At 35.8% G+C, this 26235-nt stretch overlaps 2 protein-coding genes across 4 annotated transcripts in view; one reads left to right on the top strand and one right to left on the bottom strand.

Annotated features, from left to right (window-relative positions):
* The window catches only part of LPCAT (lysophosphatidylcholine acyltransferase), a 222438-nt gene that overhangs the window by 93009 nt on the left and 103194 nt on the right, over nt 1-26235 (bottom strand). Inside the window, exon 3 of one of the 2 annotated variants that reach the window (XM_072544453.1) lies at nt 5112-5326. The exons of the other annotated variant lie outside the window; for it this stretch is intronic. Coding sequence (XP_072400554.1) covers nt 5112-5326 — 215 coding nt within the window. The remainder of the gene's footprint in view (nt 1-5111; nt 5327-26235) is intronic. 2 annotated transcript variants of the gene reach the window in all.
* LOC140450769 (uncharacterized) lies at nt 10489-15714 on the top strand. 2 transcript variants are annotated; one of them, XM_072544446.1, is made up of 2 exons: nt 10489-10691; nt 10894-15714. In XM_072544446.1, the coding sequence occupies exon 2, from the start codon at nt 11208-11210 to the stop codon at nt 15066-15068; it is 3861 nt and encodes a 1286-aa protein (XP_072400547.1). In that variant the 5' UTR covers nt 10489-10691; nt 10894-11207; the 3' UTR covers nt 15069-15714. The 2 variants fall into 2 exon arrangements, with proteins under 2 accessions (XP_072400547.1, XP_072400542.1); XM_072544441.1 differs by having other exon boundaries at nt 10854-15714.

Below are 26235 nucleotides of genomic sequence, written 5' to 3'. Positions count from 1 at the left end.
TTTTTATATAGAACGAATCGTTCTCCTCAGTGACAGCAGCCGGTGACTTTGAATTTCTGTTACGGGCGCCAAATAAATTTTAAATAAAATTTGTATCAACTCGACGGTAAAATTCGATATCTTTTGATAAGATGTCTTATCGAGAAAAATTAAAATGCGTGTTAAAGGTAAGTGGTGTAGCTTTCGTATGCAATTTTTGTATTTTGCCGCAAATAAATTCAGTTTTTATAAACGTTGCGCGATTTTTACCATTTTTCATAAAATCAATCAAATTTATCACTTTCATTGACACGCCACTATGTAATTTTCATTGTTAAAGCCTAATCTTAAAAACATATAGCATAAAATTCCGGTTTTGAGTTTTGACAAGAAATATGCCTTAAAAACGCTGAATTTCAAGCAATCTAAAACGTTTAAAACTGCTTCTTTTCAATTACACAAGTACGTTTTTCAAAACTACACAACTTCAGCTACAAACTATACCCTATACCGTCTTCGTGGATACATTTACCGTCTTCGTGGATACATTTACCGTGACGTGCGATGGTTTGTAATGTAAGAGTTTAAATTCTGCGTTTTTCGGCATATTTCAAATGCTTCATATTCTAAAGCAGAACTCTTCACTTTTAAGACACATATTGATTTTTGTCCCTAGGACACTAGGTTCAGAAAATATCGTGTTTTTACCATCAAGTTGATACAAGTTTTATTTAAAATTGATTTGGCACGCAGAACTGATGGTTCACGTGAGAGAACGGTTCATTCTACAAAAAAAAGTGTTAATAAATACATTTTTTGAAACATTTTTTTATACGGCGTACAGATTCTTGGTAAATCGATTTTTTCCATTTTACCTCCTACGTGTGATGGTTTTAGGGGGAAGTCCAGAGGGTAGGAGTGGTAAACCTTTTTGCATCTTGTTTGGAATCCCAAAATTGACATTTTCAGCAAAATTGAGCTTGTTGGTATGATTTTTAAAAGTCAAATCTCTGACGACTGGACTATCAGTTGTCAACTTCTCTGAGCGTATATTCTTGATGCTAACAAGTAGCTTTTTATCGTTTTTAAATATCGCTTAGAGTTAATATTAGAAACAAGCTCTTTGATTAGTATTGAATTATCTTAATTGTGTAAATTTTCTACACAATTTTATACAATATAAACTCTACTATCTCATCTTCAATTCTTTCTACATTTTTTTGTTCTGGACCTCGGAAATCCATTTTTGCTCGGCACTCTTTGGATAACATCATACCGCCTCGCCGCATTAAAGGACGTCTAGGCCTTCTTTTTTGCAGAATATGGTTTCGTTCAATGGTTTCTTTTTGTTCATACGTTAGTGTCAATCTTAGCCACACGTTTTTCCCATCTCCATTTTAATTTGATCACTTTATGCAATGTCTTCCCTTTCCTCTGTGGTTGGTTGCATTTATTACTTTTTCTATCTCGACTGATTGATTATACCTGGTACCAGTTCTGGATATTCTAAAACAGTGCTCAGTTTTTGTTGAATAGTTGGCCTCTGTATTTGCTAAAATTTTTAATTTTTTTTTGGTTGAATATTTTTGTTGCTATACTGAGTTGTGGTGTGAACTGAGTGGCTCAACAAGGGACGTTCACGAAATTAATAGCAAAATTTTAAAAGAAACTTAGCAAACAGTTTTTACACCTTTCACTCAACTTACTGATTTAATTCTATCAACTGAAGTATTTCCGGAAGTGCTAAAATACTCAAAAGTACTACCTATCTACAAAAAAGTCGATTCCCCAAAACCTGACAATTACAGACCCATTAGCATTGTTTCTACTGTTTCGAAAGTGATTGAAAAGGTTATCAAACAACAATTTTATTCCTATTTTGAGTCAAATAATTACTTTAGCAACTCACAATATGGTGAGTTGGGAGAAGTGCTCGTTCTACTACGAACGCGCTATATAATGTTGTAAGCGAAGTGAACGAGGGGCTTGAACGCGGCAATCGCATAATAGCAATTTATCTTTGTGACTTGTCGAAGGCTTTTGACTGCATTTCACACGACATTGTTCTCCACAAATTAAATTACTATGGAATCAGACGTATCCCTCTTAAGCTTATAACTTCTTATCTAAGTGGCAGACACCAGGCGGTAATGTGTAAAGACTACCTCTCCGAGTTTCTATCTGTAAAACATGGAGTCCTACAAAGTTCGGTCTTAGGACCTCTTTTGTTATTATTTATGTCGGCACAAATCCGTAAAATTCGCAGATGATACGACATACGATTTAAAAATGTCTTATTTAATCGACTGAACTGGTCGACTCATATCTCACAACTAAAGAAAAAGTTATCAAGTTTATTATTTGTTATTCGCCAACTAGCAAGGGTTGTCAACTTTGAAACATTAAAAGTGACATATTTTTTCTCTCTTTATTCCACTTTCACCTAAACTATGGATTAATCATATGGGGCAATTCAACAAATGCACTTCAAATTTTTAGAATGCAAAAGAAAGCTATCAGGATTTTAGCAGGGGTTAGGTATCTAGAACACTGCCGACCTTTCTTTATCAAATTCAAAATTATGCCGCTACCTATTCTGTTCATATTTCAAGTTCTGACTGAAATTCATAGAAAAAAGGGGCCCATTTTATAAAGCAGTCTGATGTTCACGTTCACAATACAGAATCCACTCTCATTGACCCAGAATTTCCTCAGTATGGACTCAAACCTCTATACATTATATAAAAGGATATTTTAGTATATATTGCAGTTAAAAGGTTAATCATAAAAATCACATTCGTAATTTTTAATACTTTGTAATTATCACATTCAAGCTGGTAGCTTTTTGCAATCAGCAAAATGAACATATATATACCAGCCTTTAGATATTTGTCTTCTTTCCATACTTTTGTAATAATCTTCTGGTTTGATTAAGTTTGGTTAAGTATTATGTAAATTTTATGTTTGTAGAGTTCTAATTATAGAGGATTTAATCATTATCTCGATCTTTGTTGTTTTTTAGCTTCTGAATTACTTCGTTAGTTTGCTACGCATCCTAAAGTATTACATTTATACTGTTTCATTTGATACTATTTCATTTCTTGTCTCTGTGTAGCTAGGTTCAGTGTCAGTTTATATCCTTTTATTGCGCTATTGACTTTTATATACTATTGTACAAAATAAAATGCAATAAAGTTAAAACATTTTTAATATATTGTAGCGAGATTAAATAAAACGAGCGGTTCGAATTTATATACATATATTTATTTATAACTTTACAGTTCGGTAGTATCTTAACGACTAACTCACTCCTAACAACGTTACATATATATAATAAAGTTACTTTTCGAGAACATTCTGGCGTTGTCCCACCTCTAATTGTCTCCCGTCCGAAAGACGGGCGCTATTGACAAGCCGATTCTTACGTTTACAGTCAAGGCAATAGCGAGCGCTTCATCTAAAACTTTCGGTCTTGCTAGTCGTAAAGCTTTCTGTAGTTCAATGTCTCTTAACCCATTGACGAAGGCATCTACAGCGATTTCTTCCAAAACGTTGTCTGGTGCCTCTGGATAGGCCAACAGCGCTATACGAGCAATATTTGCTTCAAATTCTTGCAAACTCTCACTTGCTCGTTGGATTCTACTTCTTATTTGTACTTTGTAGACTGGTTGTAGATGGGCATCTCCGTAACGTTTATCTAGTCGAGTGAACAAGGTCTGGTAACATTTTTCTTGACCCTTAGGAATTGATCTTAGGATATCCGCAGCATCACCTCGTAAAGCAGCAGTCAAGGAAACAGCTTTTTCTTGTTCTGTCCAATGATTGGCTGTCGCAATAGCTTCAAATTGTCTAAGGTATATGGACCAAGAGGACTTTCCATCAAATGGTGGCAATTTGAATCTCATATGATGTGTCATTTCGTCTCTCGGTGATTCTTTTTTCACTACCGGATCTAAGGCTACCGTATTAACTGGTGGTAGCACTTTTGTGTTACTTCTCATGGTCTCTAATTGTTTGATCTTCTCTTCTACTTTATCGAATGTTCTTGAGACTTCTTCAAATTTCTCATTGTTTTGAATACATATTTCTTTAATTATTTGTGAAGTCTCGTCGAATCTTCTAAATACATTTTCGAATGTTTCATCGAATCTTTTGGGAACATTCTCTAATTTATTATCATCTCTTTTAGAAGATTCTTCTATCATTTGAGAGACGTTTTCAAATTTCTTATCATTTTTTCTGAAACTCTCTTCGATCTTCATTAAAACTGCTTCTTCTGCTGACTGAAAATGGAATGTCTCTGGGTCATCTCCATTCTTGTTAAGAATATTCTTCAGTCATTCTTGGAGGATCTTCTTGGACCCGCTGCAATCTTCATCGCGTTCTACTAGTTGCTCACGCAACTGTTTTACTGAAAGTTGTACTAGCAACATCTTTGGTCAGGCACACACGTACTTTTTTTAAATGTTCTTTCGTACAAAGGACACTACCGAACTACGCGGATGTTCCCGACGAACAATACTTTTCAAAAGTTCAAAAGTCTTTTTCAAAAGTCACTGCTGAATTTATTTCTTTTTACTCACACCGTAACACCAACTGTAGCGAGATTAAATAAAACGAGCGGTTCGAATTTATATACATATATTTATTTATAACTTTACAGTTCGGTAGTATCTTAACGACTAACTCACTCCTAACAACGTTACATATATATAATAAAGTTACTTTTAGAGAACATTCTGGCGTTGTCCCACCTCTAATTGTCTCCCGTCCGAAAGACGGGCGCTATTGACAAGCCGATTCTTACGTTTTCTAGATTCGTCCTTCTAAGAATTATGACGTATCGGAGATGGGCTATTTCGTTACAATATGTTGTTAAACTCTTGTTAGAAAACTACCTCACTCCTTATTTATAATAAACAAGGTTACAATAATGTATTGTGTTTTGTAACTTTTACAGCAAAAAGCCAATCATTAGTTTGGAGATAATTGAAAACTCAAATATACAAGTACAATTCAGAAATTTTTTTGGCAAAATCAGGGTTACTTATTAACGTACTTAACGTGGGCTTCGACAATGATTCAGAAAGAAAACATTCCATGTGCAAGAACAGTTAGTAAAACGTACGTACTACCAAAGAAAGGCAAAGCCGAAGTTTCTCCCTTAGCCACAATGGAAGGCCCACCCATGTAAACCATAGCGATGCTGTCAATGAAGGAAGAGTGCGGTGCTAGTGCTACCACGGGAGCCATCTCCCTTGTCGACTGCCTTCCGATGATTTTCAGGTGAAATCCGCCGACAACGAAGACGCTGCGCATCACTCGGGCGGTGAAGAAACGTATTGCACTAACCACACAATACAAAGTATATATACAGCGAAAAAATAATTATTTTGTCGGTTTATTAGTGTTTTATTTTATTTGTACATTACGCAGGTACCAAAATAAGCAAAGACTGGATGTAGATTAATATGGTATCTTTTTTGTATAATAAACGATATTTTTTTGGCTTTGCAGTAGACTGGATAAATATTAAACATCAAAAACCAAAATCTATGTGAATTAGTAACAATCCAGTTGTTCTAGAGGAACTTGGCTTTTAAGGTAGTTTTTAACAAACATATCACATATCACTACGTTTAATGATACGTTGTTTTTAACTTTGATTTTAACAGCACAAAACGAAATGTTTAAAATATTTAATAAGATGTATTTTTAACTAAGTCTAAAAGAGCTTCAATATATGACAGCATTTTTGGAACTGTCGCTGCAGTATTGAATCTGATCGTAATCTACATTCAGTCTTACTAACTACCTTTATTATCTTCAGAGATATGATAACTTTGTAAAGTAATCTTAAGATCTTAATTTAATAAACCCTCTAACTCTTTCCTTGAAAGTGATTTCGAAATAATTATTTTGGTATTATACTCCGGTCAATATAGGCATTTAAAATAATAACAACTCCCGGAAAGCCAAATATTGGTGGAGAGCTGGGGTTTATCAGTACAAATAAATTTTTTAAAATCTCCATCGATCGTATGTGTACTACAAAAGTGATTCGAGGTCAAAGGTCAACATTTAAGGTTTTTTGGATTTTTCTCGAAAACAGTAAGTTTTATAAAATAAACTTATATATACTATAAAGACTATAAAGACTTAAGCCAAAGTTGTAGATATTAAAATTCTCTACAAAAATGGTTTTCATAATTTTTTTTAATAGAGTTACCATTCCTGAGATATCGAGATTCTAAGAGTCACATTATACATGATATGCACACATTTCCACGCCACCTGTGAGGTAGTGTACTCGGCGCGTTTTTTTTTTACCGTTGTTTTCCCCTGTAGGCTTACTTTACTATAGTCCTTTTCCATCATATTGATAGCACATTATGTATGCAAATCCTCAACAGGTCAAAAAACCATAGGCGTCACCCTATACTTGTTTTGAAATAAATAAAAAAAATTAATATGTTAAGATGCCGTCAACAATTCATTATCTTTTAAAAAATCTTCTGTAAAATAAGTGTCCACTAATCTCACTATACATTTTTTGTGCGTAAAAAACGTCGGTATATATGCCACACGATTATTGTTAATTATACACGGGTGATTAACGAGAGAATTCAATGTTTCACGAAATAAATTAATGTAAACAGTAATTTAAAGGTGATTATTGTTTTCTATACATGTTATCGCCTGACACAAAAAGAATACCTTCTTTGAACGATTACCTGGAATTACTGATAAGGCTTCACTAATGATAGTTTAAGTAGTTTTTATGCCACATTACAGCTTATGCCAATAATATAAATTAGAAATTGTTTGCATCGTCCATTTAGTTTGCAGATGTACATTGTTCATGTCTTACCTACCTACGTTTTTGGTGTCGATATTTTGTTATTTGCATTTAAAAATGACGTCGACAACAGGTTTAAATGTACACGATGCACTTGTACATCAACGCCCATTAAGTAATGTTCGTGAAATCGTTAACATGTGTTCAAATATGATAGAGTTTGGAGAAGCAACAATTTATAGATTCCTAAAAGAAAGAAAAGGGGGAACTGTTTCATCTCCCAAGAAGAGTGGAGGGAGTAAACCCTTGGAAATTGAAGAAATACATAAAAACATGATAAGACGCAGCGTCCACTCATTTTTTTTTTAACAAAGAATTTCCAACATTGAACAAAATCCAAACATTAATTAGAGAAAACAAAGAGTTACCAATCATAAGCAACAATAAATTATGGGGACTATTGAGAGAGATGGGATTTTGTTGGCAAAAGAATAGAAGAAAATCCGTTTTAATTGAAAAATATTACATTTTATGTTGGAGACGAGATTATCTAAGAACTATTAAAAAGTACCGAGAAGAAGGGAAAACAATTTTTTATTTGGACGAGACTTGGCTAAATGAAGGTCATACTGTACCATATCTATGGGTTAATACAAATGTGAAAAGTTCCCGTCAGGCATTCATCGAAGGTGTATCTACTGGAATAAACAATATTCCCGTTGGAAAAGGACGCAGACTCATAATAACCCATATTGGAAACGAATACGGTTTTGTCAATGGTGGATTATTAAATTTTGCCTCAAAATCAACCAAAGATTACCACGAGGAAATGACTGCTGACGTTTTAGAAGAATATTTTGAGCAAATGTTAGATTTAATTCCAAAAAATTCTGTCATAGTCATGGATAATGCTAGTTACCATTCAAGGCTAGCAGAAAAATTGCCAACAACGGCATGGAAAAAATGAGAGATAATCGAATGGTTGGATAAACACGCAATTGAGTACAAGGAGAATTCGACAAAAAAGGAATTATTACCTATTGTAAGGCAACATAAAGCAGCTTATAAAAAATATATAATTAATGAAATGAGTAGATAGACTACCTGTGTCTGCGGCCATCCCCTAAATCGCATCCCCTAAAATCGCAACCCCCGGTTGCAAATGCCGAACGGCTTAACGTAGGATGACGTACGAGGGCTCGTTGGAAAGGGGATGAAAAATGGGGTTGAACGCAGTATGTGCCGTGCGCATCGGAGCATGCCAAAAGGTCATTACGTCATATCTTTGGTTCTATTGGTCCAATCGTGACGTACGAGGGCTCGTTGGAACGGGGAGGAGACGGGGACACAAAAAACAAAGATGGCAGCATTGCCAAATGGGCGCTAGAATGTATCTTTGTTGCTATTGGCATGATTTTGACGTATGAGGTGTCAAATGAAAGCGTAGGTGACACACAGAAGCCATGTCAACGATCAGTATGAACATTCTTCTTCTTCTTGTCCATACAGTGCCTAATAGAACGTGACATCCGACGTAGAACGCGACATTCGACGTAGAACGTGACATCCGACGTAGAACGTGACATTCGACGCAGGACGTGACATTCGACGTAGAACGTGACAGTTATGTGACATTCAACGCAGGACGTTGCTTAACATACATACAGAGTAATGGAATTTAAATAAAAACAACATCATCATAAACGGAGCATTTTTATTCGTATATAGTTACAATTTTGTTTAACAAAGTTCTTAATTGTTTTAATAGCCCATCGTTGGGGCAGGGTATCCCAAAAAGTTCCCAGCTAAACGTTCCTGCTGCTACAACTTTACGTGTGTATTCGCTGTACTTATAATAGGTGTTGTTCTGAAAAAAGTAAATAAACCCATCAGTATAGCGGAATGCTGATGTTATTGTATCTGGTAGTCCGGGTAAGAGATAATTCATGGGTCCACGGTTTAAGACATCTCCAGCTTCATTAAATTCAATATAAGAATCATCATTGTATAATAAATACGTTTGACCGCTGTTTGTTTGAAATAATGCATTTATTTTGGTTCTCGCAGGTATAGAAGGAAACATAAAACGTTTTTGAAGTTTTAAATTGGGGAAAGATGCAGCGTAATACTGATTATTGCGTATAGTTACTAAGTGTCCCTCGGAATTCTGAAAAACATGTGAAACGTGCGTAGACCTCAACTCTTTAGGGAGATAATCGGTAATTAATTCGGGATGTTTTGGAAGGCGCATTTCATTTAAATCAAACTTCCATATATACGGACCATATCCAACGTACATTCTATAATTTGGAAACTGAGGAGAAGTAGCTAGAAACATGAAATCTGGATACGGAATTAGACATAATATGTTTTGTATTGCAGGTGTGGTCGTTGTTGTTGTTGGCAAAGAGGTCCTGTGTTTGATGGTAGATGTTTTCGACATATGGTTCTTGTTGTGCGAAAGTGGTGTTTGTGCTAGCGTAACTGGTGTTGTTGTTGGTATGTAAGAGGGTGTTGTTTTTGGTCCATATAGATTACTCATTGCCTTTTTATCATCATCACCAAAAGGTGGTACATCTTGTTGATACCAAGGATACATAATAGACGAATCAATAGTACTGTGTGCTAGTCCGAGAGAATGACCAATTTCATGCATTAGGACAGCCAAAAAATTGACTTCACCATTGGGAGCGCTGCCATTTCCTACATACCACCGTTCATTAGCATCAAGATGAATTTCGGTACACTCTCCGTGTGCGCTTGGAAAGTATGCGTGAGCCAATACTTTTCCAGGACCATCGAAATTAAATGAACATTTAGAGGTTCCTTGACAACTTGCTCGAAAATTATGAGTATCTGGTACCACAGTTATAGTAATATCAGGCCTCGGAGAAGGTATTATTACTTGTTTAAACTTTAAATTAGATATTGTCTCCCATCTAGCGAAAGCTTCTGCAGCAAGATTTATATAATCGGGATTACTAATAGCCTGAGGGAAATACCAGCGTAAAGTCGTTTTATTCCACTTCGAACGAATGGCATAGTTATTGTCGCCAACAGAACATCGAGGCTTATTCATCATCATATTTATAGTATCATTATTTAATGTTCCAGTCACAGGGAGATTGTATTTTTCCTGAAAGGCAACTAGAACCATATCTATACTAGAAAGAGCATTATTGGATGTATTTAGATATCCGAAACGTTTAAGAAAAGAACTAGCATACTCCAGAGTGCTATTCTGTGCGCACACAGATACAGAGAGCAACAATAAGACATGTAAACAGACCAGCATCTTGGTTTATACTAATTTCCAAAAATTGGTACTATAGTTATTTATACAAAATTCACAAAAACAGAATTATATACTGAAATATTTAAAATATAATAATATGTTAAAATAGTGCATTTGTTAGCAAACAGGATGAAGCCTCGTGATAACGCGGTACCGCATAATTCAAAACACGTAAACAAGTGTGATAACAAATTTTATTTTAATCATTGGAAAAACAAGTACACCGGAAAGAAAACCGCAGTTGCTACATTTTGTAAAATGTATGATGATAACAGCAACCACATTAACAAAATTCTAAATTGATAACAACGATTCGCTTACCGCAATATCTATTTATTGTATACCATAAAAATTAGTTAAAGAAATAAAAATAAATATATAAATATGAGCATTTCTAGAACACAAGGTGTTGCTTATCAATGAAACGAATCAGTTGATGGTACCGTAGGCGCATTAGGTTGACGCAACTTGGGTTCGCGTGGGGCGATATGCTGCTCTGTTCTTTAAAAGACCGAGGAGCGCATACGGTGTCACAGTTCGCATCACAAACATACAACAACAACAACAAGTTCGCAGTAGTCAAGACGGTGTGCAGTGACTTACAGATATCTGATAAAGGTAAGCGGTGTTTGTCTTTTTATATATTTATTATGTCCTTTTTATCATTGTGTATGCTTTAAAACAGTTCACGACTGCTATTTGTATAAGAATTGTTTTCTTGTTTCTTGTGTATTTCGATTTCACATAGTATTTTTCTTAAAATGGTTGCTTGTATTTTAGATGGATCTAACCAAATTAAATGCATCCTCGTGTATTGCAGAGAGAAAACCGGCAATAAAACTAAACGAGTTGCCACTTAATACGCCACAGAAAATACTATCGGCAAAGATAGTGAAAAGTAAATTTGGACAAGCTGTTTTGCTGGAGCTAGCAGAGAGCGTCACGTTTCTACCAGAGCGAGTGACAGAAGTCTACAGCCCATATTTGGAGTACTTTTCCAATCAGAAATACTCAATAATATACGAGGGAACGGTTGCAGCAGGAAAACATCCAGCCCAATCATTTAGAATAGTAGAAAATTAGATTAGAGAGGTGAGTGATTTTTTCTTCTTATTTTGTGTGTGAGTAGCCATCATGCATATAAAACAAGTGATTAAACAGTCTGATGATTTGATGCACATTATTAAAAAGCTTAGTAAAATAATTTTCGATAAATTCACTGAAAGAGATCGTAAAGTTTGGACAAGACGGTTAAATAGTCAAATTTTTAGATGTAGTAAAGTAATTAAAAACAATAGACTATCCGTAGGAACAGTTAGAAAATTGCAAACTTACATAGGACATTTTAAGCATTTTAGACAAATTATTTTAAATTTCAATAATAAGTACGTTGGGTTGGGGCTGAATTCAAAATTACGCAATAGAGTTAAATGGGAAAATGTTATTTCGTGTTTTGCTAGTCGAATTAAAACTGGAGTTATAGTTAATTTAGTGCATAAGGACTTAACACAGTTCCTAAATGATTGTTATATTATTGTTAGTAGAAAAATTAAAATTATTTTAAAAACAAATAGAATTCTTAAAGTCAATACTACATTTTGCGGCGAATTCATTAAAAAATCGAGTGATACCGAAAGTTTAGATTTAAAATATTTTAACACTAAAAATGCTATTATAGACACATCGACCGATTTACATCTTTGGTTTAGTGAAAATGTTAAGGATAAAATTTTTACAAAGCTGTCTGAATTTGCAGAAAAAGATTCGGGTGCTGCTCTGTCTAAAGTAATCTCATTAGAAGTTAATATTAATAAAGTAGAAATAGGAAACGGTTCATCGTTCATTGACTTGCCAATAGAGATTCAGAAAAAACGAGCGTGCATTAATGTGCATAATTTCGATCAGGCCTGCTTTTATTGGTCAATAGTTAGCGCTCTGTATCCTGTTAACAAACATGAACATGCTGGAAGAGTTTCGAAATATCCACATTATTCTACTGTTTTGCAAACGGATAAATTAGAAAGCCCAATGCCATTAAACCAAATTTCAAAATTCGAAAAATTAAACGCCATATCAGTTAATGTTTTTGTCTTAGAATTAAATGTAGTTAAGGACAAACAATTTTACGAAGTAATACCTGCCAGACTGACACCGCAAAAGATGGAAAAGCATGTTAATTTGCTGCTAGTACAAGATAAATATTTTCCAAAATTAAACGATTACGATGTTCTTCCAGAAGATGACGATCAGACTGAAATACGCCTTCATTATTGTTGGATTAAAGATTTGGGAAAATTAGTAAAATCGCAATTAAACAAAGACACATATAAAAAATATATATGTGATAGATGTTTGAACTATTTTAGCAGTGAAAGCAAACTAGCAGAGCACGAAGAAATATGTTCAGATGTGAATAAATGCAGAATGACTGTTCCTAAATACGATCATGTGGCTTTTCGCAATTTTACATACAAACAAACAACTCCGTTTATAGTTTATGCCGATTTTGAATGTCAATTACATAATTTTACAGATTCCAATGTCACAGTGAGTAAAACAGCAAAATATCAGAAACATGTACCTTTTAGTGCAGGTTATTATTTGAAATGTGCTTACGATGATAGTTTATCTTATTTTAATAGCTATAGAGGTGAAAATTGCATGGAGTGGTTCGCAAAAGAAATGGCCGAAATTTCCACATTTGTAAATTCCAAAATAAAGACAATTGTACCTATGGTCGAAAAGCCCAACACAAATATGGCAACTTTGTGCCATATTTGTGGCAAACGCTTTATGGCTACAGATACAATTGTTGTAGATCACGATCATTTTACGGGACAAGTACGGGGATTTGCGCACCAAGCATGTAATTTAAACTTTAAAAAATTGTTTGTCGTCCCAATCGTATTTCATAATTTTAGTGGCTACGACTCGCATTTTATGATTATAGATCTTTGCAAGCATGGGCACTTGAGCTTACTTCCCATTAATAAAGAAAAATATATTTCATTTACATTACAATCTGACGAACATCAAATTAAATTACGATTTATTGATTCACTTAGATTTATGGGAGCTTCACTCGATGAATTGGCATCTCTTTTAGATATATCAGAAAAGAAGATTTTAAAACGAGAATTTAGTCAAGTAGATAATGATACATTTAATTTGTTAACTTGTAAAGGAGTATTTTGTTACGATTATATTGATAGTTTGGAAAAATTGAATGAAACTTCTTTACCCACAATTAACCATTTTTATAATAAGTTAAATAATGAATACATTAGTGAAGAGAAGTATGCTCATGCCCAAAATGTTTGGCAGAAATTTAATTGTAAAAATTTGGGGGAATACAGCGATTTGTATTTAAAAACAGATATTCTGCTGTTGGCTGATGTGTTTGAGCAGTTTCGACAAAAATGTCGAGACACATATAAATTAGATCCAGCATGGTATTATACTATGCCAGGATACACTTGGGATTGTATGTTGAGATACACACAATGTAAATTAGAATTGCTAAAAGATGTAGATATGATCTTGTTTATGGAAAAAGCCATAAGAGGTGGGATATCTGTTTGTAGCAACAGATATTCGGAGGCCAACAACAAATACATTTCGTCGTATGATCCCACACGGCCCTCTAAGTACATCCTCTATTTAGATGTAAATAATCTGTATGGCTGGGCCATGAGTGAAGCTTTACCAATAGGAGGATTCAAGTGGATCGAAGACGTAACCAAATTTGGTGTTGGTAATCTTCCCGAAGGCCATATAGATATTATGTCAATACAGGATGATGCAAAGGAGGGCTATTTTTTCCAAGTTGACTTGGAGTATCCACGTGAATTACACGACAAACATAAAGATTTTCCATTTGCTGCCGAACACCGCATTCCGCCCGGTTCAAAATTAGCAAAGTTAATACCAACCTTATATCACAAAACCAAATATATTATGCATTATAGAAATCTTAAACAGGCATTAGCCAACGGGTTAATTTTAACAAAAATACATAAAGTTTTGAAATTTAATCAATCTGCGTGGCTGCGACCGTATATCGAGTTAAATACAAATTTACGGGCGGCAGCCACCAACAGTTTTGAGAAAAATTTGTTCAAATTAATGAATAATGCTGTGTTCGGCAAGACCATGGAGAACATAAGACGTCATCGTATTGTAAAATTATGTAAAAAGTGGCATGGAAGGTACGGAGCCAAAAATTTGATTGCGAGTAGTCGATTTCACAGTCGTACGATCTTTAGCGAAAATTTGGTAGCTATCGAACTTAAGAAATCAGAAGTATGTTTTAATAAACCCCTGTATATAGGCGCAGCAATCCTCGATATATCCAAATTATGTATGTATGATTTTCACTACAACTTTATGCTTCCAACGATGGGAGAGAAAAACTGTTCATTGCTGTACATGGATACAGATAGCTTTATTTATGAATTGCAATGTTCAGATGCATATAGAGAGGTTTTAAAGGCGCATCCAAGTAAATTCGATACCTCAGACTATGCCGAAAACAACCCATACGAAATAGAAAGGTTAAATAAAAAAATCCCCGGATTAATGAAGGACGAGGCAAATGGGAAAATAATTACACATTTTATTGGATTACGATCAAAAATGTACACATTTAAACTGCAAATAACTGACGAGGAGAGGGAAAAAGAGAGACAGCGTCTAGAAAGAAAACAACTAAACAAAGAGAGAATTGAATGTGACATAGGAAATTTGGGAATAACGAAAAAAGCAAAAGGAGTGAAATATAACATCGTTCGAAATAAAATTACGTACGAAGACTATGAAAAATGTCTTAAAGAATTCAAACTTCAAACCGCGAGCCAAAGATGTATTCGGTCGTACCAACACTCAGTATTCAGCATCGAGCAATCCAAAACGGCTCTAAGTCCTTATGACGATAAGAGGTACTTAATACCAAAATCATTTAATACGCTTCCGTGGGGACATTATCTTGTTGAATAACATGTATTTGTTGTTGCAGAAAAAAAAAAACAGCAGGATGGTACCAACACTACGCACACAATCTATAAAAACTATTTGTGAAAATATTTTGGACATAACTGACTTTGTTGAAATATCTCCTCTACCGTGGAGTCTTACTTTAGAAATTTGTAATAATTATAGTATTTATCGCTTTCGAAAATTATATGAATCTGATTATTTGCATCTAATACAAATATGCGATCAAATGAATTTTGAACAAAGAAAACATGAAAGTGAAGCAGAAAGAATTCATCTTTGTGGATCACATTATAAAGAAAGAGAATTTAATATGTATTGTGTCCGTTATTCTGCATTTGTAGCAGATGATATTGCTTTAAACTTTTGTTTTGGTTGTTATGAACGTTTCCGAAACGTACTGAAATTAAAAAATAAATGCTATGGCTATGAACAGGTTGTTAGTTGGGATGAACATCATGAATATGCCATAAAATATTTGTATGATGTAGCAGATAATTGGTGTCAAAATTCATTTGATCATGTCTTGTTTGATACTACCTGGACCGTTCAATGTACATGCTCTTTGCATAAATAATTATCTTCTTTTAGTATATGGCTACTCATAAGATCACAAAAAAAAAGAAAAGATCACTTATCGCAAAGTTTTTGTAAATTGTAGTTTTTGTAAATATAAAAAATAGTATTAATTTTATAATGTAAGTTTTAATAATAAATTTGTGTAATCTTACATTTTTTGGTTTTATTTATGTTAGATTACAAATAAAAGACAACATATTTATATTAATATTATTTATTCAGTTAAATCATTTACAACTTTAATTTTATAATAATATACAAATTCCTTTAAAGCTAAACTTAACAAAGTGTTTGGACAAATATTGCAATATGCTGCGAAGGCTTCAACTGGTCCATGTAAAGAGTCTATAGCACCAAAATTGTTCTTGATGAAAGTTGAAATGTTTATATAGTATTCGTGAAATTGTAAACTCTTTAACAGCACCACTCTATGCGACATCATGCTCTGGTCTGCTTCTATAATTTGGTTGACGTCATCTTCCCACAAATAAAATGCGGCTCCAAATTTCTCGATTGTCAGCAACTTTACATTTTCCATCACCAATTGTCTTAGTTTGCAAAAATCACCACACATAAATTCGATGGGATCATACTCATCTGCATAAGTCGGTAGATCTGCTTGGAAAAAATCACTCATTTTTTCTTTAAACCACTCAATTATGGCTTTCCACTCGAATGTGCTTAAACTGATTCTGTTAAAATTACCATGTTTACACAGAATGATGGATGGTGAAAAATCTCGAGCTGGAGATAGACCAATTTTTATATGGAGAGAGCTCATTGGATATGTAGTTTCCAATAAACAATATACTTCATTTGTGGCTGCTGCTTCAAATTTTGCCAATACTCGATCTAATTCGGCGCCAGGACTAGGTGGTTGACCATCTTCATCGTAGCCAAATTCTATACTAAATTCACTGCTATCATCATCGAAATTAACAGGCTGACTGTCATAACCACTATCTTGAGAGCTCATCATCATCTTCTTGTTTCGAATACCGTTGACGAAATGGGTGTAAACTGAACATCGTAGTTTGTCTTAAATTTATACTTTTGTCATTCCCCACTCCTTGTGGTTAATTGTAAGCCTTTTTTAGAAAAGTGTATGTCTACGCGGCGAATCGAAATATAGATCCTCAAACTATATTCGATTTATTTATCCAGCTGTTGTGTTTGCTATCCATTCCTAACCATTTCACATACATCTTATTGCCTTTTCGTCTGAGTACTTTTTCGACCAGATATATGTCAGGGTTTGATGTTTTCTGCAATTCTTCTTCGTAAAAACCGCCACTAATCGGCGCACCTTGCATGTCTTCGAGCAAATACGTTATAGGATTTGTTATCTTAACTTGTACAATTTTAAATAATTCAGTAGTCCAATTGGGCGTGTATGCCTTTTCGAAGAAATGTTTTGCCTTTGATACACGTACAATGTCGCCAACTTTAAACTTTCGTGGACCGGCAATCTTTAAATGAGTATAACTTTTGTTTAAAATGGCTTTTTCGTTGGATTTGTTAACCTTAGACGGTTTGTATCCTGTTTTACTGTGTTTTGTGTTGTTGTATTCCTCGGTGATTATGGGTAGAGCATCTAACCATTTGTACGATCCATGTAAACTGAAATACTTGTACAACTTTGCTTTCAACGTTCTAATAACTCTTTCGCAAATAGCAGCTTTTTTGATCGTGTAGGTGCTGTAATGATTAATTTCATGTTTTTTCATTAAATTTTGAAATTTTCTGTTGTAAAATTCGGTTCCCTGATCAGATTGTAAGTTTTTTGGGACTCGTCGAGTATGAGCGAGAATATCCGAAAATGCCCGAGTAATTTCCTCACCAGTCTTCGTTTTTAGAGGACGTGTCCACACAAATTTTGAAAAACAATCAATTACAACTAGTATTAGTTTGTAATTTTTATTTTGATGTGCATAAGGACGCATTTCAGCCAAATCCATTTGCCACAAGTCATCGATTCCTTTGATTATTGTTCGACGACGAGGATAGTTTTTTCGTGCTGGTTTATGCAATTCGTTCACCACCTCTTTCTTTTCTTTAGACATTATTTTTTCATCGCACCTTCCACTACCTTAAGACGTTTGTCTATATCCCATGAATGAACGCTATCTACTAGGCTTTTTAATGATTGTTCCACTTGTTTTATCCTCTGTTCCATCTTTATATCGTACATCGTATGCTTTGCAACTGTTTCTGCAGCAGATTTTAGATTGTTCTCCATATCCTTTTTCAGTGTATTCAAATCATCTTTGATTATTTTTTGTAACTTTTGCTCGAGCAGTGGAACTGTAGTTTTATGAAGCTCCTTTCTCACATCGTTTAGTCCGATTGCTAAATCCTGTATGTCATTAGTTTTTTGCTGCAATTTTTGCTCGAGAAGTGGAACTGTAGTTTTATGAAGCTCCTTTCTCACATCGTTTAGTCCGATTGCTATATCTTGTATGTCATTAGTTTTTTGCTGCAATATCACACCATGTGTTTGAATTAATGGATAGTGCAGGTTACGCAACTCATTGATTTGTTTATCAACGTATTTTTTCGTTGCAGCATCGTCATTGTCTGATGGATCCTTGACATTACAAATTTTCACATTTTCGGCATTAATATTTCCGTCAGACGTATGTGGAAATGTAACTCGTGCCACCTTTTGGGCATTACTACTACTACTACTGTTACGAGAGTGATGACCGAATTTGTCGACACTCATAGTGGAAATGATACTGACATTCCCAGTTACTCTATTATATTAGCTTCTTTTAGTTCATTGATGATTGCTACGATTTCGTTGTCGAGAGATGTGTTGCCGGCGTCTTTCGAAGCCACCAATAGTTTAAGACGTTCAACTAACTCATTTGGATCATCCCAATAAATATACTCCATGGGGGCAGTGTTGTATGTTAAACGAGAGTCATCCAATCCCGTTCCTTTGGTCGTAGATGAAGATGATCGTGTTGTTGTTGTTGTTGTTTTCGTTCTGTGTTCGAGTTCTTTTTTGGATCGAGTTGCATGCTTTTTCATTGCTGCATCAGATGGTTTGAATAGAGGTTTAATAATAGAATGGTATTTTTCTCCACTAGAACCTTTAAGACGTCCTAAGGTATCCAGATGAATCTCTGTGTTTTTCAACAGTGTTTTATACTTTTGTAAATCCTCATCATTATATTGGTCAGGGTTGGCATAAAATAAAAGTTGATATAGACCTGGCGTACCACCTAACCTACGTTCTTCTAAATCACGTTCTCGAATTATTATTATGTCTCCATTGCGTTTGTCAAAGTTTATTCGACGTTTTCCCATTATCCAGCCACTAATAGAATCGTAAAATGGTCCATAGTTTTTATCAATTTTATCGTCTTTTATTAAATATTCTTTTATGTACTTGTGACTTATTGAAGGATATTGATCAATATATTCGTCTGTGGCATCCATCGGAATCTCGATTGGTTCTTGAATAATGTTTTCATTAGGTACCGCTAGATCAGGTGCATCAAGAAATACATCATCATCATCACCATTCTCCTCCTCCTCCTCCTCTTCCTTTTTCATTTCTTCTTTTTTAACTTGTTCAAACTTGTTAGTGATAGTATGATGTAACGTTTTTGATGATTGTGCAATATCTTTGAGAGGTTTCGAGAGTGGTTTAAACAGTTTATTTAGGGACTCATCTTGTTCTGTTCGACCTAATTTTAATGCCAAATATTTTTTGCGAATTGATCTAGCCAATTCGGCGACTTTCTTCTTGCGAAGCGCAATGGCAACCGTATCATCTGACATTGTGTTGACAACTAAACAATTATCTTACAATTTTATATATTTATCAAATCCTTTGCGATATCGGCCATTATTGAGAGCAAAATCTTTTATAATTACCAGAGTACCATACCTATCACACCAACATTCAGAACAAATTTTTTTAAATTCATCAAATGACATGTCGGGTGATACATGCTCATCAAATACATGCTTTAAATTTATCTCATCTTGCTTGAATAGTACAATCATGTTACAGTTGTCTCTAATTAACTGCTTCGGTATTTTTGAATATGTTTGGCATAAATAAGCGGCATCGATATCTTTATGTCTGCACATGGAATAATACTCGCGAATCTTTTGCTGACCATCGCATGCAACATCGTCAAATAAAAACACAGAGTGAGGTTTAGCTTCGCTGGGACTAATAATTTCTTCGTTGTCTTTAAATGGGTAATATCCTACACCTTTAACTTGCGCTATTACATCTTGCAGTAGTTGGTATTTCGGTTGAAAGAGGGATTTCGAATAAACATAGACATTTTTAAACTTGACGCCATTCGGATTGAATAGAAGAGATAGCATAACATTCGTTTTGCCGCACCCACTTGGACCGCAAATAATCGCTCTGAATGAATTCGGTAGTAATTTACCATGTTTACTGTTGGTTGTTTTTTGGACAATGTCCAAATTATCAATTGGTAGCGTCTGCTCTTGCTGAACGACCTTCATCATGTGGCAAGTGTAGTACATAAGTACGGTAATATATATATTATAGATGTCACCACTTGCATGGTATCAGTCCAATGTTGGTCGTTGAAGGAGGAGGTCTCGTGAACTCTCTAATTAATAAACTTCCAGTTGAACTACATATTCCTGGTTATCAGTATTGTGGACCCGGAACAAAACTAAAAAAACGTCTTGCACGTGGAGATCCAGGAATTAATCCATTAGACGCAGCTTGCAAACGACACGATATCGCTTATTCGCAGCATTCATCTCTCGAAGAACGCCACAAGGCCGATAAAGAATTGGAAGATAGAGCTTGGGAGCGCTTCAAGTCGAAAGACGCTAGCTTTGGTGAAAAAAGTGCTGCTTTAATTGTAACTGGCGGAATGAAAACGAAAAGAAAGTTGGGGATGGGATGCTCTCGTCGTCGTGGAAGACGAGGACGTTACTCTTTCAATCGAGATGTTGTCCCAAAAATTGCAAAGTCCATGAAAAGAGGAGCATCGTTAACAGATACTGCTTTGACGGCTGTACGAATAGCAAAATCCATAATCAAAGGACTTGGCGGTCGTAAAGAAGTTGATGTTCCACGAGTGCTACCACTAAAATCCGGAGGTTTTCTACCCCTCATACCTCTATTTGCAGGCCTTTCCGCTTTGGGGGCTTTAGCGGGGGGTGCAGCTGGGGTGGCGAAGACAGTAGTCGACGCTAAGAATGCTCAAAAGAAATTGGAAGAGGATATTCGCCATAACAGGGCAATGGAACACATCGGTTCGGGTCTGTACCTACGTAAGAAACCCAGAGGTGGATTCGGCTTATATTTGAAAAAAAACTTCCAATAAAGCTACCCAATCGTCCGCTATATGATGTGGAGATTGCACATTATGCGAAGAAGATCCTTAAAATACCACATTTTCGAGGTGTTTTCATGAATGACGCTCTGCCTAGAGACGGTCCTCGACAACGAGAATGTGCAATAGTAAACTTGGATGTGTCCACACATAACGGAACACATTGGGTAGCATACAGAAAGATAAACAACAACATAGAGTATTTCGATTCATTTGGTAATTTGAAGCCGACCAAAGAACTTGTTAAGTATCTGGGTGGTGCACGTGCCAACATTTCCTATAATAACCATCAGTATCAAACATACAATCAAATTATTTGTGGACATTTATGCTTAAAGTTTTTATATAATGGAGCCTACTAAAAGTACAGAACTGCTTATGGGCCATATGTTTTACAAAAAATGTTTTACAGAATTCAGTGAAGAAGAACTAAAATACATACCGCTAGATTATATTAAACGAACTGTACGACCTTACGAATTGTTACAAATATGGCATAAATTGCCTGAAGAATATCGAAGAGAATTTAACCTACAGATACTACTTCCTTGCTTCGTACATTATAACAGACCGGATTGGAGGACTCACTGGGATGGCCCACCTGATTCTCAAGCTTCATGTTATTTTTGTAAACTTGCTTTGGAACAAGTAAAACTATTAAAGTAAATATTGTTGTTTTTTTCTAATATAATAACCTATTAATACATTGACGTGAGTCAGTCATCATGTCGCAGTTGTTGAGAGTAGACAGCACCAATTACATATTCTCATTTCAACCTCCCACACCGATCGTGTTGGATCCGAACAAAGATTATGAGATAGCTCTTCGATTTTTCCATTCCTACAACAGTATACCAAACATTGAAAATAACAAGTTTTATTACTACAATGACAAAAACAAATTGCAACAATTTGATATCCCCGATGGATGTTATGAAATTGCCGATATTGAAGAATACATACAACAGAAATTGGGTGCTGATAATGTGCTTAAACCCGAAACGATATTTAGTCTAAAACCTAACCATAACACGTTGCAGTGTCAAATTTTCAGCAAATATAAGATTTCGTTTAAGCAACCTGACAGTCTTGGTACAGTATTGGGATTTTCTCCTGCACTACTAAATCCAGGACAGACGCATTCTTCAGATCGACCTGTTAGGATTATTAAAGTATCTAGCATACGCTTTGAATGCAACATTAGTACCGGAGCCTTCGATGGTAACAGACCTGCTCACACGATCTACGAATTTGTCATACAATCAAATCCTGGGTACGCAATTGACGAAACTCCACACAATTTGTTGTATTTACCTGTTGTACCGCAACGAGAAATCACCAATATCACAGTGTTGGCTGTCGATCAAGAAGGACGACCTGTAAACTTTAGAGGAGAACAGAGCACATTGGTGCTGGAACTTAGATCAAGAGGGAAATGGGATTATTAATAAGGCAATCTACTGCTCATAGTACACCATTAGTTGAGCAACCGTCTAAGCGGCAACATCTTACGTCTTCATCTAAGCGGCAACATCTTACGTTTGCAAACAAATTATTTTTGCAATCACTTGGTTTTAAACTGAAAAGATGACAACTATGTATGGAAAACGATCACGTTCAAACAGCATAATGCCTCCAATATTTGATATTTATCGTAAGCCGATGTTTGACGAATCGATTCGAAAAGCCGAATACCGAACATATGCACCATTCATCAAATCATTCAATTGCAATGACATTGTGGAATTTAGCATCAATCAAGTCGACTCGTTCTTTGCAATGAGCGAAACCTTGTTATGCATTAAAGGATCGCTCACAATTAACGGAACTGGTGACGTTAAACTAGCAAATAATGTTGGTGCTTTTCTTTTCGATTCGTGTACGTACAGCGAAAGCGCAAGGGAGATGGAAACAGTGCGGGATCCTGGTATCGTAAGCGCTGTACGTGCTATGACATGTTATACTCAAGAAGATTCCGGTCATATGGCAATGGCAGGCTGGAATTACCCTAGGGATCCAATTCTACACGCTGCTGATCATTCATTCAACATACAGATGCCTCTTAAGCATGTGTTCAACATTTTCAATGATTATCCTTTGATTACGTGTGGCCGTCAAACAATAAGACTAGTTCGAGCTCGAAACGACAACGATTGCATAATTGTCAAAGAAAAAACTCAAGGCCAAGTTACTACTGTTAAGATTAACATTACCAATATTGAGCTCAGAGTCAAGCACATATTTCCCAATGATGATATTAAATTGGAACTTATGAAATCCATTCAACAAGATCAACCTATAGTTATTCCGTTTAGAAAGTGGGAATTGCATGAATTACCAGCACTTACCAAAGGCGCTAGACGTGAAGTTTGGGCTGTAAAAACTAGCAATGCAGTGGAAAGACCCCGTTATGTCATTGTTTTCTTTCAAACCAACAAACGTGACAAGAATTCAGCTGATCCCACCTTATTTGACAATGTCGATATTCAAAGTATCAGATTATCTTTAAATGGTGAATATTGGCCAAACGAGCGAATGCAGTTGGACTTTAGCAAAACTGACTACAATGAGGCCTATTTCAACTATACCGAATTTTATCCTAGCTACATACATTCCCAACAAAAGCGACCTCTACTCGATTTCTCAGCTTTCAAGAATCACGCATTGTTTGTCATCGATTGTTCGAAACAAGAAGAAAGCATGAAAGCATCCACTGTTGACGTAAAACTTGATATTGAAGCGAATAATGGTTTTCCCGAAAATACCAAGGCTTATTGCATTATAATTCATGATTGTGTAATGGAGTACTTCCCTCTCACCGAAATTGTAAAAAGTCTAAATTAGATGCATAAATTGTCAGTAGTGAACGAGCAGTCATCATGAGAGTAGCATTCGTAGACATTCAGGGATTCGATGTGGACGGATGGTTTGTTCCCAAAGAACTTACCATTGAAATAGGTTTTAAACGAAGTCATTACATCTTTTTGCCTCAGAAACCATTTAATGCGCTAAGTAATGGCGATAAGAAGACTGCCTCATACGTGGAGAAAAAACTGCTTGGAATTCGATACTCTGATGGGCAAGTAGAATTGTCCAAAATCAATGAAATACTAGAAACCAAGTTGTTGTATGCAGCAGATTACATCTACGTTCGAGGAGAACAAAAAGCAGAATATTTGGATAAGAAACGTCACGTTTTTGGAGTTTTTCCCATTATTATTGATGTTTGCAAGTTTGATGGTACGCCTCGTGCTACTGGAAACGTTGGCCCTACTGCAAACCCATGTCATGCCGCTGGATTATTTTCATGCACCGAAAGAAATGTGGATCGTCTACGTCACTGGTTTGCCAATAACATAATACCATTGTAATTTTTGTATATGTATAAATAAATATATTAGAAATTAAACGCTTTTTTTTTTTTATTTAAAACATCTTTATTGATTGAGTTTTATATTACATGAAGATTCAAATTTTCTTCTTACAATTTCAAAAATAATTTTTAAAATTAAGATAAATACAGATGCTAATATTACACAGGACATTGTAAAGACATTATCTATTTCACTTTTCATATATTCGCTGGTTGTGTTGTTGCTGCTGACACCCGTGGTGTTGTTGTTGTTGTTGCTGACAAACATGGTATTGGTTGAATACGTCTTAATGGATATGTAGCTGGTGGCAGTTTTCTACAGGCCCAGATGTCTTGCTGCTGCTGCTGCTGTAGATTCAACTCTTCGGGTTTCCACGTTTTGTTGTCAAAATGCAGGTTATCTAATTGTCTTGTAATATGTTTAAAATCCTCATATGATTTAATGTCGATCTTTAACCGATCAAGTTTTCTTTGAAATTCTATTACTCTATGTATGTACTCGATGGGATTCATACTACTACTAACTATGTCCTATGTAGAATGTCACATTTTATGTCTAGCAACATCTTGACTAACACATAACTGCCACGTTCTGCGTCGAATGTCACGTCCTGCGTTGAATGTCACATAACTGTCACGTTCTACGTCGAATGTCACGTGACATTTCACGTTCTGCATCGAATGTCACGTCCTGCGTTGAATGTCACATAACTGTCACGTTCTACATCGAATGTCGCGTGACATTTCACGTTCTGCGTCGAATGTCACGTCCTGCGTCGAATGTCACGTTCTACGTCGGATGTCACGTTCTGCGTTGAATGTCACGTCCTGCGTTGAATGTCACATAACTGTCACGTTCTACATCGAATGTCGCGTGACATTTCACGTTCTGCGTCGAATGTCACGTCCTGCGTCGAATGTCACGTTCTACGTCGGATGTCACGTTCTGCGTTGAATGTCACATAGCTGTCACGTTCTACGTCTAATGTCACGTGACATTTCACGTTCTGCGTCGAATGTCACGTCCTGCGTCGAATGTCACGTGACATTTCACGTTCTGCGTCGAATGTCACGTCCTGCGTTGAATGTCACGTGGCATTTCACGTTCTACGTCAAATGTCACGTTCTACGTCGAATGTCACGTCCTGCGTCGAATGTCACGTTCTACGTCGGATGTCACGTTCTACGTCGAATGTCGCGTTCTACGTCGGATGTCACGTTCTATTAGGCACTGTATGGACAAGAAGAAGAAGAATGTTCATACTGATCGTTGACATGGCTTCTGTGTGTCACCTACGCTTTCATTTGACACCTCATACGTCAAAATCATGCCAATAGCAACAAAGATACATTCTAGCGCCCATTTGGCAATGCTGCCATCTTTGTTTTTTGTGTCCCCGTCTCCTCCCCGTTCCAACGAGCCCTCGTACGCCCCGATCGGACCAATAGAACCAAAGATATGACGTAATGACCTTTTGGCATGCTCCGATGCGCACGGCACATACTGCGTTCAACCCCATTTTTCATCCCCTTTCCAACGAGCCCTCGTACGTCATCCTACGTTAAGCCGTTCGGCATTTGCAACCGGGGGTTGCGATTTTAGGGGATGCGATTTAGGGGATGGCCCCAGACACAGGTAGTCTATCTACTGAAATGGCATTAAACCGTGATGTAATTATTTTACGTTTACCCCCATACCACTGTGATCTGAATCCGATAGAAAATATATGGTCTCAAGTAAATGGTGAAGTCAGACGCAACAACAAAACTTTTAAATTAGAAAACTTACAACAATTATTAGAACATTCCTTATCAAAAGTAACTCCAGAAAATTGGAAAAATGCTGTTAGTGATGCTCACAAGGAAGAAA

Source organism: Diabrotica undecimpunctata, chromosome 1, assembly GCF_040954645.1.
Source record: "Diabrotica undecimpunctata isolate CICGRU chromosome 1, icDiaUnde3, whole genome shotgun sequence".
Lineage (NCBI taxonomy): Eukaryota > Metazoa > Arthropoda > Insecta > Coleoptera > Chrysomelidae > Diabrotica > Diabrotica undecimpunctata.
The sequence above is the reverse complement of the archived record's forward strand: the minus strand, read 5'-3'. Positions and strand labels throughout refer to the sequence as shown.